This window comes from Eumetopias jubatus, unplaced genomic scaffold (genome assembly GCF_037043125.1).
Source record: "Eumetopias jubatus isolate StellerSeaLion01/CBP00866 unplaced genomic scaffold, mEumJub1_p1.0 scaffold_2, whole genome shotgun sequence".
Classification (NCBI taxonomy): domain Eukaryota; kingdom Metazoa; phylum Chordata; class Mammalia; order Carnivora; family Otariidae; genus Eumetopias; species Eumetopias jubatus.
The window spans coordinates 144,412,568-144,435,351 of NW_028274808.1; the positions used below are offsets into that span (position 1 = coordinate 144,412,568).

General features: G+C 37.5%; 1 protein-coding gene across 4 annotated transcripts in view; it reads left to right on the plus strand.

Annotated features, from left to right (window-relative positions):
- Positions 1 to 1,771: 1,771 nt before the first annotated feature.
- Positions 1,772 to 22,784, plus strand: part of ANKRD17 (ankyrin repeat domain 17) — a 159,124-nt gene continuing 138,111 nt past the window's right edge. For 2 of the 4 annotated variants that reach the window (XM_028100587.2, XM_028100588.2), the window contains exon 1: positions 1,772 to 2,363. In XM_028100587.2, coding sequence (XP_027956388.2) covers positions 1,938 to 2,363 — 426 coding nt within the window. In that variant the 5' untranslated portion in view covers positions 1,772 to 1,937. The remainder of the gene's footprint in view (positions 2,364 to 22,784) is intronic. The other 2 variants (XM_028100590.2, XM_028100591.2) reach the window with 1 other exon arrangement.

The following is a 22,784-nucleotide window of genomic DNA, read 5'->3' on the forward strand; positions in this document are numbered from 1 at the left end:
AAGCAATTGGAACTAGAGTGCCGAACTAGAGTCTCTGCAGGGAATGTCTCATTCCTCTGATACTGGAGAAAAGGAAAGTTCTGGAAGAATCTAAGTCTACAGCATTTGTCAAGTTGAAGGAGTTAATCCCTAATAGCATCAATCTTCTTTTGACTTTTGAAGTGAAGTCATATAATGAACTGTGGCTAGGACTTAAGACTGCAAAAAGTATTTTGGTGGGAAGGGAAAAGGTGCCGCTGGATATACAGCTCAGATTCTAGAACCTAAATCTGCAGTGGTATGATGCACAATGTAGTGTAATGTTCTGCACAGGAACTCAGCAACCACTGTAGGAGAGGAACAGGCAGATAGTTAGCTTAGTATGTATATTTACTATAGCACTTATCATACCAAACAGCCCCTGGAAGCAGAGACTTTGATTTCAAAAACTATGCACACAGTAGGAACATGATGAATTTTTGTTTGAATGAATTGATTCAGTCATTGCCAATTCTGCCATAGTACTCTGTAGAGTACTGGCAACTGCCCACATTTCATATGGTATGCCAATGCTAAAAAGAAAAAAAAACGCTAAAAAAAATTCAGGCACACTCAATTAAACTTAGCAGTCTTAAAATGGCAACTATGTCAGCTGAGACATACTTTTCATCCTGTGCCAGTACATCTGCCTTTGATATTTTCATTTCCTTATGCCACTGTACTCTTATTGGACCAGAAAGGGATAATTCTGAGTTCAATAAGCTACGCTATTATTTCAAAAGTCCTGGAAGTCCTTCATACATCTACAAATGAATTCAAAACCCCCTTCACCATATTCCTTCCGAGAGATGCACCGACAAGGATGATTATTTATAATGCTCACTCCACAGATAAAAGCTGAGTCGGTGAGGGTTGGAAGAACTAAATCAAGGTCATTCCGTGAATAGTCTGCAAACTCTGGCACAGATCCTGCTTCCTTCTCCTGTCTTCTCCCCTTTGGAAACTTCAAAGTTGTGGTAATCTCAGCCATCACCTAATCAAACTCCGTATCACACAACTGTAAACTCAGGCTCAGGAAGTCTGTAACTCAACACTTAAACTTAGGCAAAGAGGGCTCTTTCCCTTACACGACGCCATCTCTCAAAGATCCAAAGCCCTAACCACGATTTGGCGGTGGAAAAAATGGCCAGGAATAAAACTACACACGACAGTCCAGAAAGAGGCCCCACCTCCCAGATCTGGCGGTTCTGGCCTCCCGCTAACAAAGTGTCAGGAGCGCGCTTCCTCACCGGCTTCCCACCCGACCCCGGGCGCTCTTCTCCAGGCTGCCCGCCCGCCGCACGCACCGCAGCACCGCCCGCCCGCCGGGGTCCGGAACCCGGCCCTCGAAAGCTCACTTTCGTCTTTCGGCCACCCGCGCGCCACCGCTCTGGCGACGGCTGATGGCGTCACCCGCACTTCCGCCTGCGGCTGCGTTCTAGTCACAAGCGAGGAAGGAAGAAGGGAGGTCTGAAGGGCTGTATGTGTGGGGGAAATAGCGAGCAAAAAGAAGAAATCCGGGCGCTCGCCGGCGCTACGACAGTAACCGCGGGCCTCTTCTGCCCCCGCCGTCCCCCCATCGGAGGTCGCCCTAGGCACACTTCCCTCGCCTCTCCGTAGTCTCCCCTCCTCAGGGTCTCCCGACTCCCGGGTCTCTCCTTACGCCTCACCCCCCCCCCTTTGCTCCCTCACACTCCCTCCCTCTCCCTCCCTCCCATCGTCAGGCTCCCCGCCCTTAGTATCGCGAGACGAGGTGAGAGCTGGCGGAGCGGCGGCGGCGGCGGCGGCAGTAGAGGTGACCGAGGCGGTGGCGGCGGAGGCGGCACCGAGCGCTGTGTCGGCCCCGGTGCGGCCGAAGTCGCGGTAGAGCGTAGCCCCCACGCCCCTCCCCCGTCCGCGCCCTCCCTCTTTCCCTGGGGATGGAGAAGGCGACGGTTCCGGTGGCGGCGGCGGCGGCGGCGGCGGAGGGAGAAGGGAGCCCCCCGGCGGTGGCGGCCGTGGCGGGCCCCCCCGCGGCGGCGGCGGCGGCGGCGGCGGCGGCGGCGGCGGCGGCGGCGGAGGTCGGCAGCGGCGGCGGCAGCGGGGCTCGCTCGGCCTCTTCTCCTCGTGGGATGGTGCGAGTCTGCGACCTACTCCTGAAGAAGAAGCCGCCGCAGCAGCAACACCACAAGGCCAAGCGTAACCGGACTTGCCGACCCCCCAGCAGCAGCGAAAGCAGCAGCGACAGCGACAACAGCGGCGGCGGTGGAGGCGGCGGCGGCGGCGGCGGAGGCGGCGGCGGCACCAGCAGCAACAACAGCGAGGAAGAAGAGGACGACGACGACGAGGAAGAGGAGGTTTCTGAGGCAAGGGCCTGGTTTCAAAGGAAGGAGGGAGGAAGGGACCGTAAAGGGTAGGGGCCGAAGGTGGGAGGGGACTTGCGGTGGGACAGATTCCTGTGGGTTGATCTATCTTAGCAGCCAGCCTTTCCACTGCCCTCTTTCTTTCCCCGGCCTAAATCGTGAGGTGTGGGGATGTGGGGGAGGGTAGCTGACACGTGGGGGTGGGAGGACCACAGAGCCCTGAGTTGGTGAACAGCAGGTTATCCTGGGATGGTTCACACGGTTAAGGATGGAGGGAATTGGTTAGATTCCCTCTTTGCACACCCGGCGGGGTCTGACTGGGGTCAGTAGGGCCATGTTATTCCTGGGGCGGGGGCGGGACCAAAGCGGGAGGCATAAGATAATAGGTAGCTGAGTCTCTTGGGGAATGACTAGGAGGTTGGTAAATTTCTCCCACTTGTGAAGTGGTAGGGAGCAGTTTTGAGGGGAGGTAGGGTTGTAATGGACTCAGAGCTAAGTATTTGTGTATGTGAGAGACACGTGAGAAGCTGTACTTTTCCATATTGTTCTGCAGGTTTTTTTTTTTTTTCATAATTATTGTGGCTACTGAAGTAGCCTTTAGTTCTTTGATCTCTCAGGGATTTTGGATGAACTAATCTTAGATCCATATACATTTATATATAACTCAGTGGCTGAAAAGTATATCTGACTCTTACATGTACATATATATACATCTTCAGATGCTTCCTTAGTGAGGAAAAATTAAGCCAGGCTGTGTCGTTTTCCAGATAATATGGGACAGCTGAAGAGTGCTTTGAAGCCAGCCTTGGTTGTGGTGAGTTGGAATAGGAAGGCCTCTTGGTTTGTCCTAGTGATCTGGTTTCATAACTGTTTATAATTTTTCCTTGGTCCACAGACAGGCGGCGTTGCAGGACCTTATTATTCAAAGGCCACATATAACCCAAAAGCTCAGTAAAACATACCATACTGACAGAAAAACCTAAGAGTTAGCCTTATTATCAGCTCTTTTGTAACTCTCTTGTCCACTCCCTGAAACGGAAGCTAGAAAATATTGATTCAGAGAACGAAGTTGTAACTTAAGGCAGCAGAAGGAAAACAGCTTTAAAAGCTGATTTTAAATCTTGTTGTAAGAGAACAACTCAATTATCTAGAAGTACCACTTGCCATTTATTCTCTTCCACAGAGTTTATCTGGGTGCAAGGCTTATTTTTTGAAAATTGTATTATTGGATCTTGAGTTCTGTTCAAATAGAGAAATACCTTTTAAAGAGTTTGAGACTTGTCTATTGGAAGACCAGATTCTCTTTTACCTCAGATTGGATGAAGTTATATAGGTAGAGATGTAATAGTTCAAGTATGTATACCAAAAAGATGGACACTCCTGCTATTCCATTATCCGATTGAATTCTGAGAATAGGTTTGTGTTGATAGATTTTGTATTGATTTTAGTTGGACCTTTCCGTATACGGTGTTGCTTGGGCTGCATTTGAAACAATGAAGAGGAGGATGTGATGGGATTCTTATTTCCAATAAAATCTATTATGGTAGTGAGAATCTTTCATTTGTATGATTCTTTGCAGAGATGAGAAACATTTTAGAAGTAATCCAGTTCAGCCCTTTTATTTTAAAAATGAGGAAAACAAGGCTTAGAGGAAACTGTGGTGAATAGTAGCAGAAGTAGAAATCAAAGTTTTCTAATGGTTCAGACCAGTACACTTTTTATGACAGCTATTTCCCTGCCTGACATCTTTGAAAAATTAGGCAGTAAATTGCAAGGTAACACAATCATGCAGCTGTGGGCAAAATGCCAATATTTTATTAAGATTTTAAATTCTCCCACAAAATATCAAGCTCTGGTTTGGAACATGGTATCAAGTTGAGTGCAGTACTTACTGGACTATTATACTGTAAACTTCACATACCTAGGTAGTTTTGTTCATTGGAATTTGGCCTAAGAAGCAAAACTTTTAGTAAGTTTATAGGTGTGTTAATTTTCTGAGTCGGGTTTATTTTCCTCAGAAGATGGGAATGATATATGTTCATTTTCATCAGCTAGGGGAGTTTCTTTGTTTTTAGTATGCTTTATTTTGTTTTGTGCACAGGTCTGTAAACAATGGGTTTGTCAATTGTGAAGATGAGTCAGGAGAAATAAGTGTAAGAAAGTGCAGCCATTAAAAATAAATCTATATAGGTACATGACGAGGGATGAGCAGGCAGAAAGGAGTACAGTATGTCTCCGCACCTGCCTCTATCCTTGACCAAAATAAAGAAGTAAATAAACTTCAGTCACTGTACACTATAAGCTAAATGGAGGAGTTGTGCAGTGTTTGTCATTTCATTATCATTTTATTGACATGTCAGCAGAAGTTTTAACTTTCTAGAGCTAGGAAATCTTGTGGTTAATACTCATTGTATTTAAGTACGTTTTCTAATTCATTCTGTTATTGGCTACACAATGAAAAATGTGGATAACATGATCCTTGAGATTATCCTTCTAATAAAAGTCATCAAAAGGTTAAAAAGGAATATGAAAGGTTATAGTTTCTGTATATACTTGTGGTTTCAGGTACTTAACCTGAAAAATTGAAGGATAATTTAGCAAAAATATATACATTTGCTATGAAGAAACGTTAGCTGGATATTCTCTATATCTGCTGAAAGAGGAAAAGTTAGAAGGAAAGGAGATTTAATTTAAATAAGAGCCTTATTTGAATCTTGAAGAACAAGCATCTAATTCTTACTAAATGTTGGAGTAGCTTATTGAGAATTGGATTTTTCTCTTCAATGTCAGAATAGGATAATCATGTTTTAGATAATTAATGTAACTTTGGCTGTACCTGGAAACAAAAGTATAAGACCAAGAGCTCTCCTTTTCCCTCTCCTACTCTCCCCCCTCCCATTTGACTCAAAAATCTTAGATCAGAATGAAAAATGTGTAATTGCCTTGGCTTTCAGTGGGTGACTAAGATGGAAAATACACAGAAATGTATTTCCTAACATAAAATTGTAATGCATTTCTTTTCAAATTAGTGACTAAATTGCTTACTTGAATATTACAAGAAAAAAATGTTAACATTGCATGAGTTGATACTTCATTTCAGAAGAAACATGCATTCTATTGAATGCATTTTGAAATGTAATTGGATGGTATCAGTGTTTGCTAATGCAGAATTCAAAGGGGAAAAATGTGCTATTAAAGGTAGGATTCGTGTTCAAAAGTAACTTTTATTAAAGATGAATAAAATGTAAAGACAGTAGGAGTTTTTCAGAATTCCAGCTATTTTTTTGGTAGGTAACTTGAGGCTTTAAATTTAAGAGACAAACCTAGTGGTGAAATTTTAGACAAGGGGAGCCAGTGAATGAATTAGTACTGACTTACTTTTGAAAGGATTTGCAAGGCCAGGGAGAATCTGTTTGTAGACATGGAAGAGGTAGGGTTGAGAATGAGAGAGAAAGAAAAATTATTTCAGTAGATTTTGTTCCCTTAAATTCCCTTCTAAATCTTTTTGTTGTTGTTTTTTAATGGAAAAATGCCATCTAGGTTCCTTTGTTATAATGGTAGAATCCCAGATGAGTCCAGAGCAGCTTTCTTGGTCCTCAGTTTCATCTCTTAATTGATAAAGCAGTATTTGTAAACTAGATGTTAAGCTCTTTGAATAGTTCTGTCATAATTATCTTGTCTCCTAGTCTGCTTAAGCACAGTACTTGATAAAAAAAATTTTCAGTGAATAACTAGTACTTAGGAGAATCCAGAATTCATTTAGGAAACCAAGAGAAGGAATAGAGTTTCTCCCTTCTTGGATCCAGGGCTGCCAAATAGCTGAAGTTTGTATTTCAATATCTCAGTTACTAATTACTTCTCTTAGTGACAGTCCTGTTCAATAGGGGTCCTCTTCCATAGGTATTAACGGGGAAAGCCGGTTAAGCCAATATATATTGATTGTTGAATGCCTGATAAATACCTTAAGCATCCTAGGTATGTTTACATTTTAAAAACATAGGAAACTTACTTATTCAGTGCCTACTGTGTGTCAAGTCTAAAATAATGGTTAAGAGCATGGACTAGAGCTTAGAGTCAGATATGATCCATCACTTACTAGCTTTGTGATCTTGGACAAGTTACTTAACCTCTCTGCACCTCAGTCTCCTCTTATGTAAATGGTGATAACGTAGATTCTATTGTATATCATTGGTATGAGAATTAAATAAGATAATACAGGTATCATGTATTCTCATGTTATTTTCACCATATCCCTATGAAGTAGGTGTTCTCATATTTGTTTCATTATTCAATACATGTTTAGAGTTCCTAGTATATGCTGGACATTTTGTTGTACTGGGTAAGTAAGGGTGAGCAAAACTATTTTAAGACACATTGATTTTAAAATGAAGCAATGATTAAATACAGGTTTTGGGAGGTATGATAGTGAGAGTAAATGGTTAAACATAGATCCTAAATAAAATGGGTGAGTTTCAGAAGTATAGAAATATACTTGAGTTGTTAACTTGGGATCTAGATAGGCTGTGAATATCTGAAATTAAACCCAAGATTTTGTTGAAGGTGCTTATAAAGTGTTTTATTCTTTCTCCCCTACCCCCATAGGGTGTGTGCAAAACTTTAAGATTCTCAGAGAGATCTGTGACTGCCTCCTTCCTCCCTCCCACCTTGTTATTTTGAAACATTCTCACTGCAGTAGTAGTGGGGAATCAGGCAGGCATTTATGTGCATTGTTTAGAATTGGGAAACTACTTGTAACCAAGGTAATGTAGTAACACATTGGTGCAGAGAGGTTAAGTAACTTGTCCAAGATCACAAAGCTAGTAAGTGATGGATCATATCTGACTCTAAGCTCTAGTCCATGCTCTTAACCATTATTTTAGACTTGACACACAGTAGGCACTGAATAAGTAAGTTTCCTATGTTTTTAAAATGTAAACACACCTAGGTCTATATGTGTTGTGAAGTCCAAGACTTAACTTGTCCTTTCTGGTAAACTAGCTCTATGCTTACTCTTGTCTTAAATCCTCATATTTTGCCTTTTAACTGTTTAATTAGTGAAGCAGCTTTCATCTAGTCTGCTATGGACTATCAGATCTGAAGATGTGATGAAGATGAAGATGAAACCTTGCCTTACACATCTTTATATCTCCTCCTGCACTGTACCATGTATGTTATATAAGTCCTAGTGTCTTAACCTCTGCTAGGCTTTCATGAAGTCAGATCTCTGAAGTAAAAATAAATAAGTAATAAATGAAAAAATATTTCTTCTTTAACCACTTACTCTGGAAATATTTGGAATCATCAGAGGAATACATTTTGATTCCCTGAAAGTTGCGAGACTATTTACTAGACTGCTTCTACTGGTGTCCAGTTATACCATCTGGTTGACTAGAAGTCTGGTTGACTAGAAGTTCAGTTTTTAGGTCTTTGAGGCAGCATATTTGCATTTATAGCAGTAGTTTACTCTGCATTCTTATAAAGATGATTTAGTGAGTTAGGAAATGTACATGTAATGAATTTCCATATAATTTTTACATACTTGACCGTAGATGAAAAAAATTCCACTTCAGAGTAGTATGTGAGGTAGCGCCTGTTGATACCACTTATGTTTTTGTTAGGACCAATAGAGGGCACCAACATCCATGGTAATCTATGCTCAATCTGACTAACTTCCTTCAACTTTAACCTTTTGGAAAAAAATTATTAGGAAATTGAAGGTGAAGGGTAAATATGAATACCCTCTGGTCCCTGGAACCTTACCTGTCAGGTAGTCAAACCTATCCACTTGCCACGCAGAATCAAAACATCCTTCCTCACGTATGGTGTTTAACTTCTTAATGTGTATATATTTTTGTCTTTAAAGATATCTTTTCCAGTCATGAGGGGAAGTGGAATTGTGGAATGATATACCTATCATTTTATCATGATTTATAATTTAGGTTTTAATTATTGAAAAGAGACATGTTGGATTTTATTTTTCCCAAAAATGCTTTGAAACTTGACATTAATATAGACCTGATTGAAAACACAATGCAGATTGCCTTCTGTTATTTTATAAAACTCATAAACATTACCTTGATCTTTTAAAAGAGTTGACTTAGGTTTACTTCTGGGTGAGACTAGACATAAAAGAGGGTCAGTTACCAAAAAGTGTAAAGTTCATAGTACTTTAGGAATTCCGTTTGCACCCAATATTATTTAGTATGTTTATAAACAATTTTGACAATATGATGAAATCCTTCTCAAGGTGTACAGATAGGTCAGAGTGAATTGTGTTTAATGAAATAAGATTGTTGAGAATAGATTAAAAATGTTAAATAGGTTTTTATGAGTCATGGGTAAAAAATGTGCTTTTTTTGGGCAAATGATCTGAAACAAAGCATAGTTTTTCAGTATGGTGTTGAACACGATGAAATAAGGTATTGGAGAATCGTAAGTTAAATAATTCTTTGATACATCTGCACAAAATAGATTATGTATATTTCTGCCTGCTGTACCATGAAAATGATGACTAAAACTAAGCAAGTTCTAGAGTGGGATAGTTAAAAAATGATTGGAGGGTTAGGGATGGAATCCATGATCAAGGAAAACTGCAGATTATAGTTAATTATATTCTTATTGCTTGTTACTTAATGTTCAGATTAATCAGTTACTCAAACTTGAGTCATGGAGAAAAATGTGTGTTAGATAATGTTATTTCAAATTTGAAAATAAGTAAATTCCTTATTTCTTATTTCTTGAGATTATTTGAAAGTACACACCAGACATGACAAATATATGAAACTAGTCTGTACGTTTGCATCTCCAGCCGGACATATTCCCCTCCTGAGCTATCATTGAGTTTCATTTAATCTTTTTTTTTTTCATTCCTCCCATACTCCCCAAAAAGAAAGGAACAGAACAGGAAAAAAAAAGTGAAGAAATAGCCTGTCCTGAAATTAATTTGTGGTCTGGGTTTTTTCTCTTGAATCGTCTTTTAATTAAAGAACCTTTGAGAAATATCTCAGATCTGTAGAAAAACTAGTTTCATCAGTTTTGAATTTCAAATAAATAAACATTAACATACAGTTCTATTTTCCTTTCCCTCTTTCCTATCACCCTAAATCTGAGACCTGAGAAGAAAAGGAATTCTTTGTGTTATACCAGCTCTATTTCCAGTTCGGTCTTTGACCTCATTATTGTCTCTTACCTTCTCTATGCGGTTTCCCTCTTATTTTTTATTTGAATTTAATAACAGAAATAGTCCTGTTATAAGGGCTCTAGTACAGTTCTTACTAGTTCAAGATGTGGTATAGGAGTTAATTTTTTTTTACCTGACAAACATTTATTGAGTCTCTCCTATGTGTGGCTGTTTTCAGTATATAGTAATCTCAACCATTTCCCTCTCAGTGAATGTTAAAAAGTTAACTATATTTAAAATAATACCTGTATATGTTGAGTTAAATGATTTTATTCACCTTGTAGGTTAGTAAAACTTAAATTTACATACATGAAAAATTAGAGTGATGGAATGTTTTTTTTTATGGTTTTTAGAAAATATCGCTATACTTTGCTAAATAAATTTAAAAGGCATTATTGAGACCTAGCAAAATCAGGGATTATGAGGAATTTGAAGAAACTGAAACATTGGGGCACCTGGGTGGCTCAGTTGTTAAGTGTCTGCCTTCAGCTCAGGCCATGATCCCAGGATCCTGGGATCAAGCCCCGCATCGGGCTCCCTGCTCTGTGGGAAGCCTGCTCCTCCCTCTCCCACTCCCCCTGCTTGTGTTCCCTCTCTCACTGTGTCTCTCTGTCAAATAAGTAAAATCTAAAAAAAAAAAAAAGAAAGAGACATTATTCCTAGTTCCATAAAATTTAAGTCATGTTGAGATAAAATTAATAATTTAAAACTGTGAAGATGGTTTTAGTCCTGTGTAATTAATTTATTTGGGAATCTGTGTTTTCAGTGTAACTGTTCCTTTAGAATTGGTTTCATTATAGGGATTGTTTTATTTCTGTTTTTGAATATAAGTTGGGTAGACTTTACAACTTTTATGAGTGCCTCTTGTAATACTCACTAATTTGTGGTATTATGTTCTGATTTTTTTTTTAAAGATGATGTCTGTATGTGCTATTTTTCTAGAATATCCTTAACAATTAAATGACACCAAAGACTCATCCATTCTAATTTTATCCTGAAGATTTTGTAGTGAGAATAGGGGTTATAAAGGTATACTTGTGGTTAATGTAGGTACAAATATGTTAAAATATGAGAAATTGAGTTATAGTAGTGTAGAGTACAATGTTAAATATCTTCCAAATTAGATTTTAAATATAGTATTTCTATAGTTAAACATTATTAATTAAATATATACATATTTGTAGAAAATGTGACAAAATCAAAAAGATCTAAAGAAGAATACAAAAATTGCCTATAATTTTACCCTCCAGAATTAATCCTTATTTGAAAATTTTTTCCTTTTTTCCCCTGGTGTATGTTAATCAAATTATCTGTCACAGAGAACAAAGGTATCACTTAACACATTTTGTCTGCGAAAAGCTTCATTGATGAGCATACTTAAAATACATCAGTTGAAGAGCTAAGTCTTGGGGTGATGGTTACATACTTATTTAACTATAAAAACTAAGGAATGCATTCATACTTTAAAAAAAATCTTATACATAAAGGTTTTTATCTTACTCTTTCTCAAAGTAAATGTTGCTAACATTTTGGTATATATCAAACATTCTAGTTTCTTTCTTGGTGGGACTGAATGAATGAGTATGGGGTGGAGAAGGGGATATGTGTGTCTGACAGCGTACATTAGGTTTTGCCTCATTGTTCTTATTTACTTATGAATGTTCCATAGTATGAATGTTCATAATTTATTTGCTCTTTTATACTGGTAGACATTTTCTTAAAGATTTATTTATTTTAGAAAGAGAGATAGCATGTGCACTTGCACGGGGAGGGGCAGAGGGAGAGGGAGGGAGGGAATCTCAAGCAGACTTGGAGCCGGATGTGGGGCTTGATCTCACAGTCCTGAGTGAGATCATGACCTGAGCCAAAACCAAGACTTGGATGCTTAACCAATTTAGCCACCCAGGCGCCCCTATGTTGGTAGACATTTTGATTGTTTTCAGTACATTGCTATTACATATATAATGCTGAAGTGAACGTCCTTTTACAGTTATTTTTGAGTATAAAGATATTTCTTTGGAATGGATTCCTGGAAAGAATTGCTGGACCAGAGGTTATGCACATGTTAAATTTAATAAATATTCCCACGTTTTACTTCTATCAACAGGGTATTAAGAATATTACTAGAAATGAGCAATCTTAGTTTTTAAAATGTGTTAAAAAATCGTGTTTTGTTTTTGTTTTCATTTTCCTGAGTACTCTTGACATTGAGTAAACTTTAATTTTTATTTTTCATTTGGATTTCTTTTGAAAATTTCCTGTTATATACTTTACTTATTATTCTATTAGAATTGTCTTTTTCTTAGTGATTGTTGGTACTATTTATATTTATGCATAATAATCCTTCACAGTATTATTTGTTCTTCTCTGTTTATAGTATTTTCACAATATAGAAACATTTTTATTTTTGTGTAGTAAAATGACTTATTTTTTTTTGATTTCTGGAGACCTTCACCCCAATATTTTAAGAAAATATTCTTAGAAATTTCTTTTGATACTGCTGTGCTTTGTTTTTGAAAGATACACAGATATCTTTTTGGATATAATATTTAATTGTGTCCATTTCTTATTTACTCTTTTTAGTAGTATTTGACCTTGTTGACCAATTTTTTTTGCCTCTTAAAAAATGCTATTCTCTTGCTTATGTAATACCACGCTCTTCTGTTTCTACATTACTAGCTGCTTTTTGTAGGTTTTCTTGCTTCCTCCTACTCCCCTCACTGTACATTCTTTGATTATTTAGTACCTCTAAATAATTTCTCAGTCCTGGGCCCTTTTTGGTCTTGTGTGTAGTCTCACTTCTTAGGTGATCTTATCTAGTCTTGAGTATTTATATATATGCTAGTGACTATCAAGTGTGTATTTCCAATTTAAACCTTTCTTCTTGAGTACTGGTATGAACCTCTTGGTCACCCAACATTTGTACAAACCTTTCTTCTAACATACTTTTCTTCCTTTCTCAAGAGTATCACTCCAAAGTTCCATCCAGTTACTAGACATAGCTCAACACAACAGATATTTACATACTTCTTTTTCTCTTAATTCAGCCAGTAATCTATAAAACAGTAAATAATGTGTCTCTCCTTTTGCCCAACCCATTGCACAGTGGTGAATAGGAATAGGATAATCATAATGATGCTGCTTTGGAGAAGGAAAGAATAGAAGTAGAGAGCAGTTGTTGGTCCATATTAATACTGAAATCCTGATCAGAAGACTCTGCTTTGGCAACATTATAAATTCCTTGGTTAAACTTTGATTTTGCTCTATGGGAGGAATGCCCTTTTGACTATTATGTGTGTCCTTGGTTTTGTTCTTAGGTGATTCTCCCTTGTTTGTTATTTTCCTTTGCTACATCTGAAGTAGTAGGCATTCAAGAATATGACATCCCTAGGAATTGCACAACTTTTATAGCTCCCTGCTAGTTGGTATAGATTAAGGAGCTGCAGGGTTATTTAAGGTTCAGTCATAGGTTTTTATAGGCCAGTAATGTAGTTCGGTGGTAAAACTCTTTCAAAAACTTAATAGACTTCTATTTTGTTTTCTTTAAGTCGGTACCATATGACATTATCTTCAGCAGAAAATCTCTTTTAGTCATAACTTGTGAAATCTACTCATTCCTTTACTAGTCTCTGTGCTAGGCCTGTTCCTCTTTCCTTGTGTTACCGGGCTACCTTGAGGGCATCTGAAATAATAGGCTTGAATGGTATATCAGTTAGAGTTTAACCAGAGAAGTAGAACAAATAGGAGATTTATATATGAGAGAGAGAGGGAGGTAGGTATTAAGAGATTTATTACAGGGAATTGGATTACAATTTTGGCAGCTGGCTAAGTTTAAAGTCTGAAGTTTGTAAGGTAGGCATTTGGGAAGGGATCTCAGGCAGGCTAGAACCCGTGGGCATATGCTGATGCTGTTCTCCCTAGGAAGTTAGGAGAGGAGGATCCAGGGAAAGGAGAACAATTACAGACTCAGCTGCTATTTGGAGTCTCATTTGCCAGGAAGAGCTCACTAAGGATCATCATCCTAGTTTAAAAGTCACCTTATTAGGGACTTTTTTTTTTTTAATAAATTCTTTCTTTCTTTTTTTTTTAAGGTTTTATCTATTTGAGAGAGAAAGAGAGACAGAACACAAGTAGGGGGAGAGGCAGAGGGAGAGGGAGAAGCAGACTCCCTGCTGAGCTGGGAGCCGGACATGGGGCTCCATCCGAGGACCCTGGGATCCTGAGCTGAAGGCAGACGCTTAACCATCTGAGCCACCCAGGTGCCCCCTGATTAGGGACTTTAATTACATCTACAGATCCCTCGGCAGCACCTAGATTAGTGTTTGAATACCTGAGAGAAAGTATTTACAAAATGGCTGCTTGCCTTCCCTTCCTCTTAGTTTAGCCTAACCAAGTTGACACATCAAAACCCATCACAAAGGGACTCTCTTCACATGTTCTTTGCTACAAAGTTCTCTTGTTATATTTGGAGCACAAAAGTCCTGCCTTTTCTAATCTGAGAGGCCTCGATTTATTGGACTCAGGGTAGGGTTTGCTACTGAGAGAGCTTCTCTCAGTAGCACTGTATTTAGGTCTGTCTCTGTTCACAAACTGCCTTACACTTGGTTGAGCTGATCTTTTTGCCAGTTCTTTAAATAGCCAATACCCACCAATATTCTGAGTTTTTCTAACTGCTTTTATTAGAGCTATACACACTTGTTAGTCGTGTAATGTGCCCTCTCCATTATTGCAGGGAAGAGTTTTACTAAATGGTTTGGTACTGCATAACAGAGGTGGTTAGTTTTCCAGCCTGACATGTTTCCTTGCTATCTGTCCTCTGAGCCTTACCAGAGTTTTTAGGAATTTGTTATGGCAGCACTCTACTTCTAATTTACTGTATTGGTTAAAATAGAAGATGGGTTGTTGGAACAAAATGACTCCAAAACACATGTGGTTGAAGTAAGATAGATTATGTGATACTCTGGGAGTAGTCCTTCAGGTCACGCCTAAGTCCAAGTTCTCCTGTTTTGTTACACCATCCCTTAACCTGTGCTGTTGAGTATGGTGGCTGTGTACCACATGTGGCTACTCAGTGCTTGAAATATGCCTAGGATGACAGGGTCTAGATTTTTAGTTTTATTTAGTTTTAATTAATTTAAATAGTCACATGTGGCTGGCTAGTGGCTACCATCTTGGAGAGTGCCAGATAATAGAACATATACATCATCAAAGTTTTATTGGACAGCTTTGCTTTAGGGTGTTGACTTCATCTAGAAAGTCTAATTTGGCTCACTAGCATCACATCCACAGTCCAGTTTGGTTATGGGCTGAGTTGTGTCCCTCCAAAATTCATGTTGAAACCCTAACCCCCATTGTTGGTGGGAATGCAAACTGGGTATGCATACCGTGGAAAACAGTATGGAGTTTCCTCAAAAAGTTAAAAATAGAGCTACCCTATGATCCAGTAGTTGTACTACTGGGTATTTACCCCCAAAATACAAAATACACTATCCAAAGGGATACATGCACCCCTGTGTTTAGTGCAGTATTATTTACAATAGCCAAACTGTAGAAGTAGCCCAAGTGTCCTTCAGTAGATGAACGGATAAAGAAGATATGATACACACACACACACACACACACACACATACACACCACTGGAATATTATTCAGCCATAAGTAAGAATGAAATCTTGACATCTGCAACAACATGGATAGAGCTAGAGGAATCTAAGCGAAATAAGTCATTCAGAGAAAGACAAATACCCTATGATCTCACTTACATGTGGAATTTAAGAAACAAAACAAGTAAAGGGAAAAAAGGGAGAGAGCGACAGGCCAAAAAACAGATTCTGAACTATAGAGAACAAACTAATGGTTACCAGAGGGGAGGTAGGTGGGGGGGGATGGGTGAAATAGGAAATGGGGATTAAAGAGTACACTTATCATGATACAAAAAATAAAATGATAAACCCTAACCCCCAGTATTTCAGAACGTGACTGCATTTAGAGGTAATGTCTTAAAAAAGGGAATAAGGTCAAATCAGGTCATAAATCTGACAGGTGTCTTTATAAGAAGAGGAAATTTGGACACAGAAAGAGACACCAGAAATACGTGCACACAGAAAAGGTCATGTGAGGACACAGCAAAAAGAAGACTATCTATAAGAAAAGGAGGGAGACCTCCAAAGAAACCAGATGTGCTGACACCTTGATCTTGGACTTCTAGCCTAAAGGACTGCGAGAAAATAAATTTTTGTTGTTTAAGCCACCCAGTCTGTGGTATTTTATGAGCCCTAGAAAAACTAATGCACAGCACATGAGAAATAAGAAACAGAAAGGCAACCACAAATAACTTCCTTTTAATGAATTGGCCAAGAAATTGCAAACATCACTTCCTGACCAGAACTTAGTTACATGTCCAGTACTAGGACCCAGCTCTTGCTATATGGCCATCACACCCAGATATAACTTGTGGAAAAGTGTTTTACTAAAAGAAGGGGAGTATGGATATTGGCGGTTAATTAATGTCTTACACCAATATAATTCTAGGATTACATTGTTTTTATGGCTAGCAATACGAGGAAAAAAAGTTACTCCTGACTCCTGAAATAATCTTGTTGGCCTAGCTTGGGTCATGTGTCCATGCCTGAACCAGCCATTGAAAAGGAAAAAGATGCTTTGTCTAGGTGTAAGTCATGTCTTTCTGCCCCTCTAGGAGGTAGACTAGGAGAGGTCATTTTCACCTGAGTCTCATGGAATAGTTTCCCAGAAAGTGTTTCTTTTGCCAAAAAGGTGAGGTGGTAGAGTGGGAAGGATACTGGACATAAGACTTCCAAAGTATACCTTGAAACTTCCCACTTCTCTCCATCTTTGCTACCATCACATTAGCCCAGGCTGTTATCTTACTTGGACTTCATAGTAGTCTCCTAATTTGATTTCCTAGCTTGCTTTCTTGTCTCCTCACACTTCATTTCATTCTTCATGCAGCAACTAGGCTAATCTTTCTGAGATTTAAATCATTATTTGACTTCTCATTGTTCTTAGAATAATACCCAAACTACTACGTTGGCCTGTAAGACTTTATATGGCTGATCCTTCTTATTCTAGCCTCATTTTATATCCTTTTTAGTTCATTCACTATCTTCTAGTCCCACTGGCCTGTTCTTAGAGCATGGAGACTTTCTCACCTAGGGTCTTTTACTCTCTTTCTAGGATATTCTTCCCCTGGTTCTTTGTCTCTTCTCTTTTAGGTTTCCAGCTTAGGTGTCCTTTCCTGTTCAGAGTTGTTGAAAGAAACTTTTCCTCCCTACACCTCTTCTCTTCTCCACCCTCCCTTTCAGTTTTCTGCCTGTGACTGCTACTGGGGTAAGAAATAGGAGGCCCTCTTGGCCTTTAACCAAGCTTTATTAGTATTAAATATTTTAGTGGACTTAGAAAGGGATTTGTGGGTGGTGGGAGTAGGGAAATTTGAGTATTTAACATTCCCAGATTAATAATAGCTGTTTTTTTATTCCTATGTCCACATCAGTTTTAGTTATTAGGTTGGACCTTTTGATACTGTTCTTTTTGTACATGGAGAGTCCTCACATCTCTGTGATTTCATATGGCTCAACCTAGTATGTTAGAATGCTTTGATGTCTTAGAAGGCAGTTCTCCCTCATTGATCTGTCAAGAGTTTTAGATATTGTGCATTTAACTTGTCAGATGGTTTTTGTAAGCTGCCATAAAATATGCCCATTGAGATTTTAATTGGAATTAGATTGAAATATGGATTAATTTGAGGAGAAATAGATGTATAATACCGAGCATTTCCATCCAGAAACATGGCATGCCTCTATTTTCTTCAGGCCCTTCATCTGTCTTTAATAAAATTTTATAGTTTTCATATAGATTTTGCACATTTTGGGGGTTTATTTCAGATTATTTTATAGTTATTACTGTCATGCATGGTATTTTTTCTTCCATTACACTTTGTAATTAGTTATTGTTGGAGTGTAAGAACCTATGGATTTTGATATTTTGATCTTGTGTATATGGCTGCTAAACTGAATTCTTATATTATGTGAGTTTATTCTGTTGGGTTTTCATATTGACTCCAACAAATGATTGTCTTTTGTCTCTACCTTTTCAGTGCTTTTACCTCTTGTTTGTTTTTCCTCTTGTTGCATCAGTTTTGAACACTCCCAAAATGCTGAATAAAAGTGGTAATAGAGGCAGTCATTATCTAGGGAGTGCTGCTGTGTCACTATTAAGTATAATGCAAATATCCTCTATTTAATATATCTCTTTCTCTTAGCTCATTAAGTTTTATCAGAAATGTGTACCAACTTTTATCAAATGCATTTTTGACATCTATTGAAATGAGTATTTCTTCTCTCCTCCAATCTATTCATATAATGAATTGTAATAGTAAATTTTCTAATATTAAACTGTTTGGAATATTTAGTATGATCTAGTATATTCTTTTAACATACTGTTGGATGGATTTGATGTCATTAACATTTCAATTGATATTTTCTGGGAGATTATCCATTCCATATTAGATTTCTAAATTTCTTGGGAGAAACTGTATTTCCTTCCTATATCGTCTTGTAAAGATTTGTGCTTGACAGATGCAATTTTATGCATTCTTCTTCATTTTAATCTTTGATGTTGTATTTTTAGCCATATTTGCCACTTGGATGTTAGAAAGGAGTTTGATCAAGCACTTCATTTGATCTCTTTATAGTTTCATAATTTTTAAAAGTGGCCTAGGTAATTTAATGCATACCTCTTAATTCTTTCGTAATTGAGAAAAATGTAATTTTGGTAAACAACACAACAAAAAAAATTACCATTTTAACCATTTAAGTGTACAGTTCAGTAGTGCTGAGTATATTCACATTGTCGTGCAACAGATCTCTAGAACTTTTTCATTTTGCAAAACTGAAACTCCCCAGAAACTTAAACAGCTCCCCATTTACCTCTTTCCTCATCTCCTGGTGACTAGCATTCTACTTTCTGTTTTTATGAATTTGACTACTTTAGATGACTAATATAAACGGAATCATATAGTATCATTTTTTGTGACTGACTTATTTCACTTAGCATAATGTCCCTAAGGTTCATCCATGTTGTAGCATATGGAACATTTCCTTCCTTTTTAGTAAAGACTGAATAATCCTTTGTATGTATATACCACATTTTGTTTATTCATCCCTCAATGTACGTTTGGGTTGTTATTCCACCTTTGGCTATTGTACCTCTTGTTTTTTACACTTAATTCGTGTCCTTTAAATTTAAATTGGCTTATGGAGGGAGATAGGAACTTAATCTTACATTTCTGAATGGTTAATCATTTGAATTGGCTATTTCAGTCTATCCTTTCCTACTCTTTGAATTACTACCTTTATTTCATATGTTTGGACAATAGAACAGTAGACTGGATTATATCTGCTCATTATATACATCTTTATGTGTGCTGCATTTGTATAACCTTAAGGCCCACATACTAAAATTAGTTGTTTGTACTAAACAGTTTTCTGTGCTTTTTGACACATAGCTACCATCTGCAGGGTTTTATGGTTAACAAAGTAATTTTCCATATTTTTCGTTTAATGTAGTCAGTGGTCTTTTGAAACAACTTTTTTTCCTCCTAACTCTAAAGCTCTACGCATGCGTGGCTTCTTTCTTTCCTTTCTTCCCTCCCTCCCTTACAGATTTCTACTAAAGAAGTAAAGGTGCTTTTATGAAGAAGACAAGAGCAGTGACAGAATCTATATAGTTTTCTTATTAATCTGTGATGTCATTAGTCTTAACCCGGCTGTCTTTGGACTCAAACATCTCCATACACATTTAAGGCAGGACTTACAAATTCTATGAATGTGTTTTAGCTCTTTTGTATTATCATTCCAGTGTTCTTTAGTTTTGTTTCAATGTTTTTGAAGTATATTCAGATAAACTAGGAATAATTTAAAAATGTAGTTGATTTTCAAGAAATGTCAGAATGGAAGAGCTGCTATAAGACTCAAGCTAGATAAGTTGTAATTCCATTGGTGTGATAACACATTCTTTTGAATCAAACCTGTGATAGAGTATGCATCCATGATATTAAACTGTGGTATTTTGTTTTGTTTTCTTTCTAATTTTTTTGTGTGGGAGGAATCTTAAGGGAAATTGCATTATATTTTTTTATTTTTATTAAGTCATGTAGTAAATATAAACTAAAAATTTAAATAGTAGAGGAAGATAAGGTATAATAATTGAAAAATCTCCCTTCTTTCATATCCTAAGGTATAAATCTTAAGTGTATATAATTTCATGTTTTTTCTGTGCATTTTTACACCTTTATCCACATGTATATTTATATAAAAAATTCTTGTTCTGTATGAATGTGGTCATGATAAAAATCTTTTGAAATTTTTTTTAATTAATAGTTTATCATACTCTTTCCACATAAATACACATATAGTTTCTTGTTTCCTTTAATGGTTGGGGAGTATTCTCTTTCAGGAATCATGACTTCCCTGATTTTATACAGTGTTTGTGGCCAGTGTTTTGGTTGTACCCAGTGTTCTACCATTACAAATAATATTGCAGTGGGCTCTTTTTGATATACATATCTTTGTGTATATGTTTCTGTATTTTGGTAGGATATATTCCACTGGTGAAAGTGCTAGACCAAAGGTGAATGGGTCTGTTTCTATGATTTCTATTTTATGTGTGTCAATGCTGTATTTTTAAAACTACAGTGGTTTTGTAGTGGTTTAGTATGTTTTGGGATATGCTAGGTCAAATGTTAGCTTTCAAGCCCTATTAATATCTGTTTTCTCTGGGTGTTGCTCTTGGTTGACTGCTTTATCCATAAAGAGCCAGCTGAAATATCACTGCTTCCCTGAAGTTGTTCATAACATTTAGCACATTGAATAATTGTAATCTCAATATTTTATTTTATTTTTTTAAGATTTTATTTATGTGAGAGAGAGTGAGTGAGAGAGAAAGAGTAGGGGAGAGGGGCAGAGTGAGAGGGAGAAGCAGACTCCTCACTGAGCAGGGAGCCTGACGTGGGGACATGGAGCTCGATCCCAGGACTTCAGGAGCTATGACCTGAGCTGAAGGCAGACGCCTAACCGCCTGAGCCACCCAGTTGCCTTCAATAACTAATATTTTTAATGAGTGCTTACCATATACTAGGCACAGTTTGAATTGCTTTGTCTCATTTAATCCTTACAGCAACTCTATTTCTTTTTTGAGTTCACAGATTGCCAATAAAACTCTTCAGCTGTAATTGTGCATGTGGGTTAATTTATTTTAGATGGAGCCAATGTTAATAGGGAATGAGAGTCTGTAACAGAGATTCTGCAAGTGATAGTCACATGGGTTAGATGCCCTTTTAGGATTATATTCTGAACTCATTAGATCTTTAGTATTTAGTATATGTGCTGCTGAAGCAGGCACAGATCTTTAGTATTTAAATAGAATATGTTCTTAAGGGGTGCCTGAGTGGCTCAGTTGTTAAGCGTCTGCCTTTGGTTCAGGTTATGATCCCAGCGTCTTGGGATCGAGCCTCGTATTGGGCTCCCTGCTCCACGGGAAGCCTACTTCTCCCTCTCCCACTCCCCCAGCTTGTGTTCCCTCTCTCACTGTGTCTCTCTCTGTTAAGTAAATAAATAAAATCTTTAAAAAAAAAAGTATGTTCTTAAATTCCCCCAGAATTAGAAAACTTATAGTACTTTGTCATACTGTTGTTAATAAAGAGGGACTGAGTAATGCAAAATTCAACATCCTTTATTTACTCTTTAGCTCCTTTTCTGGGAATGGTGAAGCAATCCGTATTTCTGTGACTTCTCTGCTGTAACCTTAGCAGATGATTCTGTGATTCTAGATAAAATGGCAAAGTATCAATGCAAAGATTTGACCATGATACTTTCTAAATCTTGGAACCTTTAAAAGACATCTCTAACTTGCTTTGTGGATTGTTTTCTCATTTGTACTTAATTTCTCTTCTTATTTTGCCCCCATATAACCATTGCCTCACGATCCAAGTTTGACCCAATTTTCTGCTCCAACCCAAACTCCAGTACCTGAGTTCTCTTGGCCAGATCCAAGTACTAGAATATGTTTTTAAGTTGTGAATGTGCCTTAGTGTGTGGGAGGTCTTTTCATATGTGGAAGTTCTTACTTACTTTAGCCTTATCCACAGATCCTCTTGTCTTTTATGCCAAAATATATAAAAAAAAAAAAACCAAGGGTTTGGCATTTCAGCTTTTTGTCCTTCATGCATGAACAACTTTGTTGTGTAGCCCATGGAGCCCAGAAGAGCAGCTTTGCTTGGCTAGAGAACCCATTCGTTGGCTTAGGCAGCCTTCAGTGTTAAGATTCATACATCTTAATCAAATAGTAGGGTCCTCCTGACTTCACTACCAGAAGCACAAGTTTTCCTTAGTATCTTAATCAAAGGGCAATTAGGAATAAGAGTCAGATTCTACTTTCATTAAACCATAGGCATGTTAGTACTTGACAATTTCTGTGCCTGACATAAAATTACATTACATTATGAAATAACCCATTGCCTTTGTATTTCTTTTCTTACGAATATTTCTCCTGGAAAAAAAGCATTTATGGAAAGAGTTTGAAATCAAGTTGGGAAACTTGCTTTTGAACCTGGTTTAATACCATGTGACTTTGGGAAAGTTACTGTTTGACTTCATTATTTTCATTCATATTGGGGCTAATGATTTTTTTCCTAACAGTTTTTTTTTTAAAGAATGGAAATAATATATATATCTAAAATACTGTTTTACATGTTGGAGGTATTCATTAGGTGTTTTTCTGGATTTAATTATTACATAAAAATCTTGAATGAAGTTGTCATTGTTCTTTTTCAGTCAGGAGCAGTTTTCTTTACCTTTTTTAGGTCATGAATTTTAGTTATTAGATTCTGATGAAAACTGTGGACCTATTTTTCCCCAAAATTTACTTAAACATAGATACAGCATTTTGCATATTTTAGGAGGAGTTCTTAAGGCGTAAATCTGTGAATCATGAATTATGAACCTTAGGTGAAGAGTACTGGATTTCATCTTTTATCCATTGAGGAGTTCAGTGACCATCTACTTTTTATCACCTCTAAAATTAAAAATAAGCAACTTTCCCTACCTCTGCCCCAATAATCACACCAGTAGCTACAGAATTTTTCTTTCAGGGGTTGTCACTATATAACCATTTAGAGAGTTTTTTTTTTTTTTTTTTCACAATACTAGATTAGAAAATTTTAAATTACT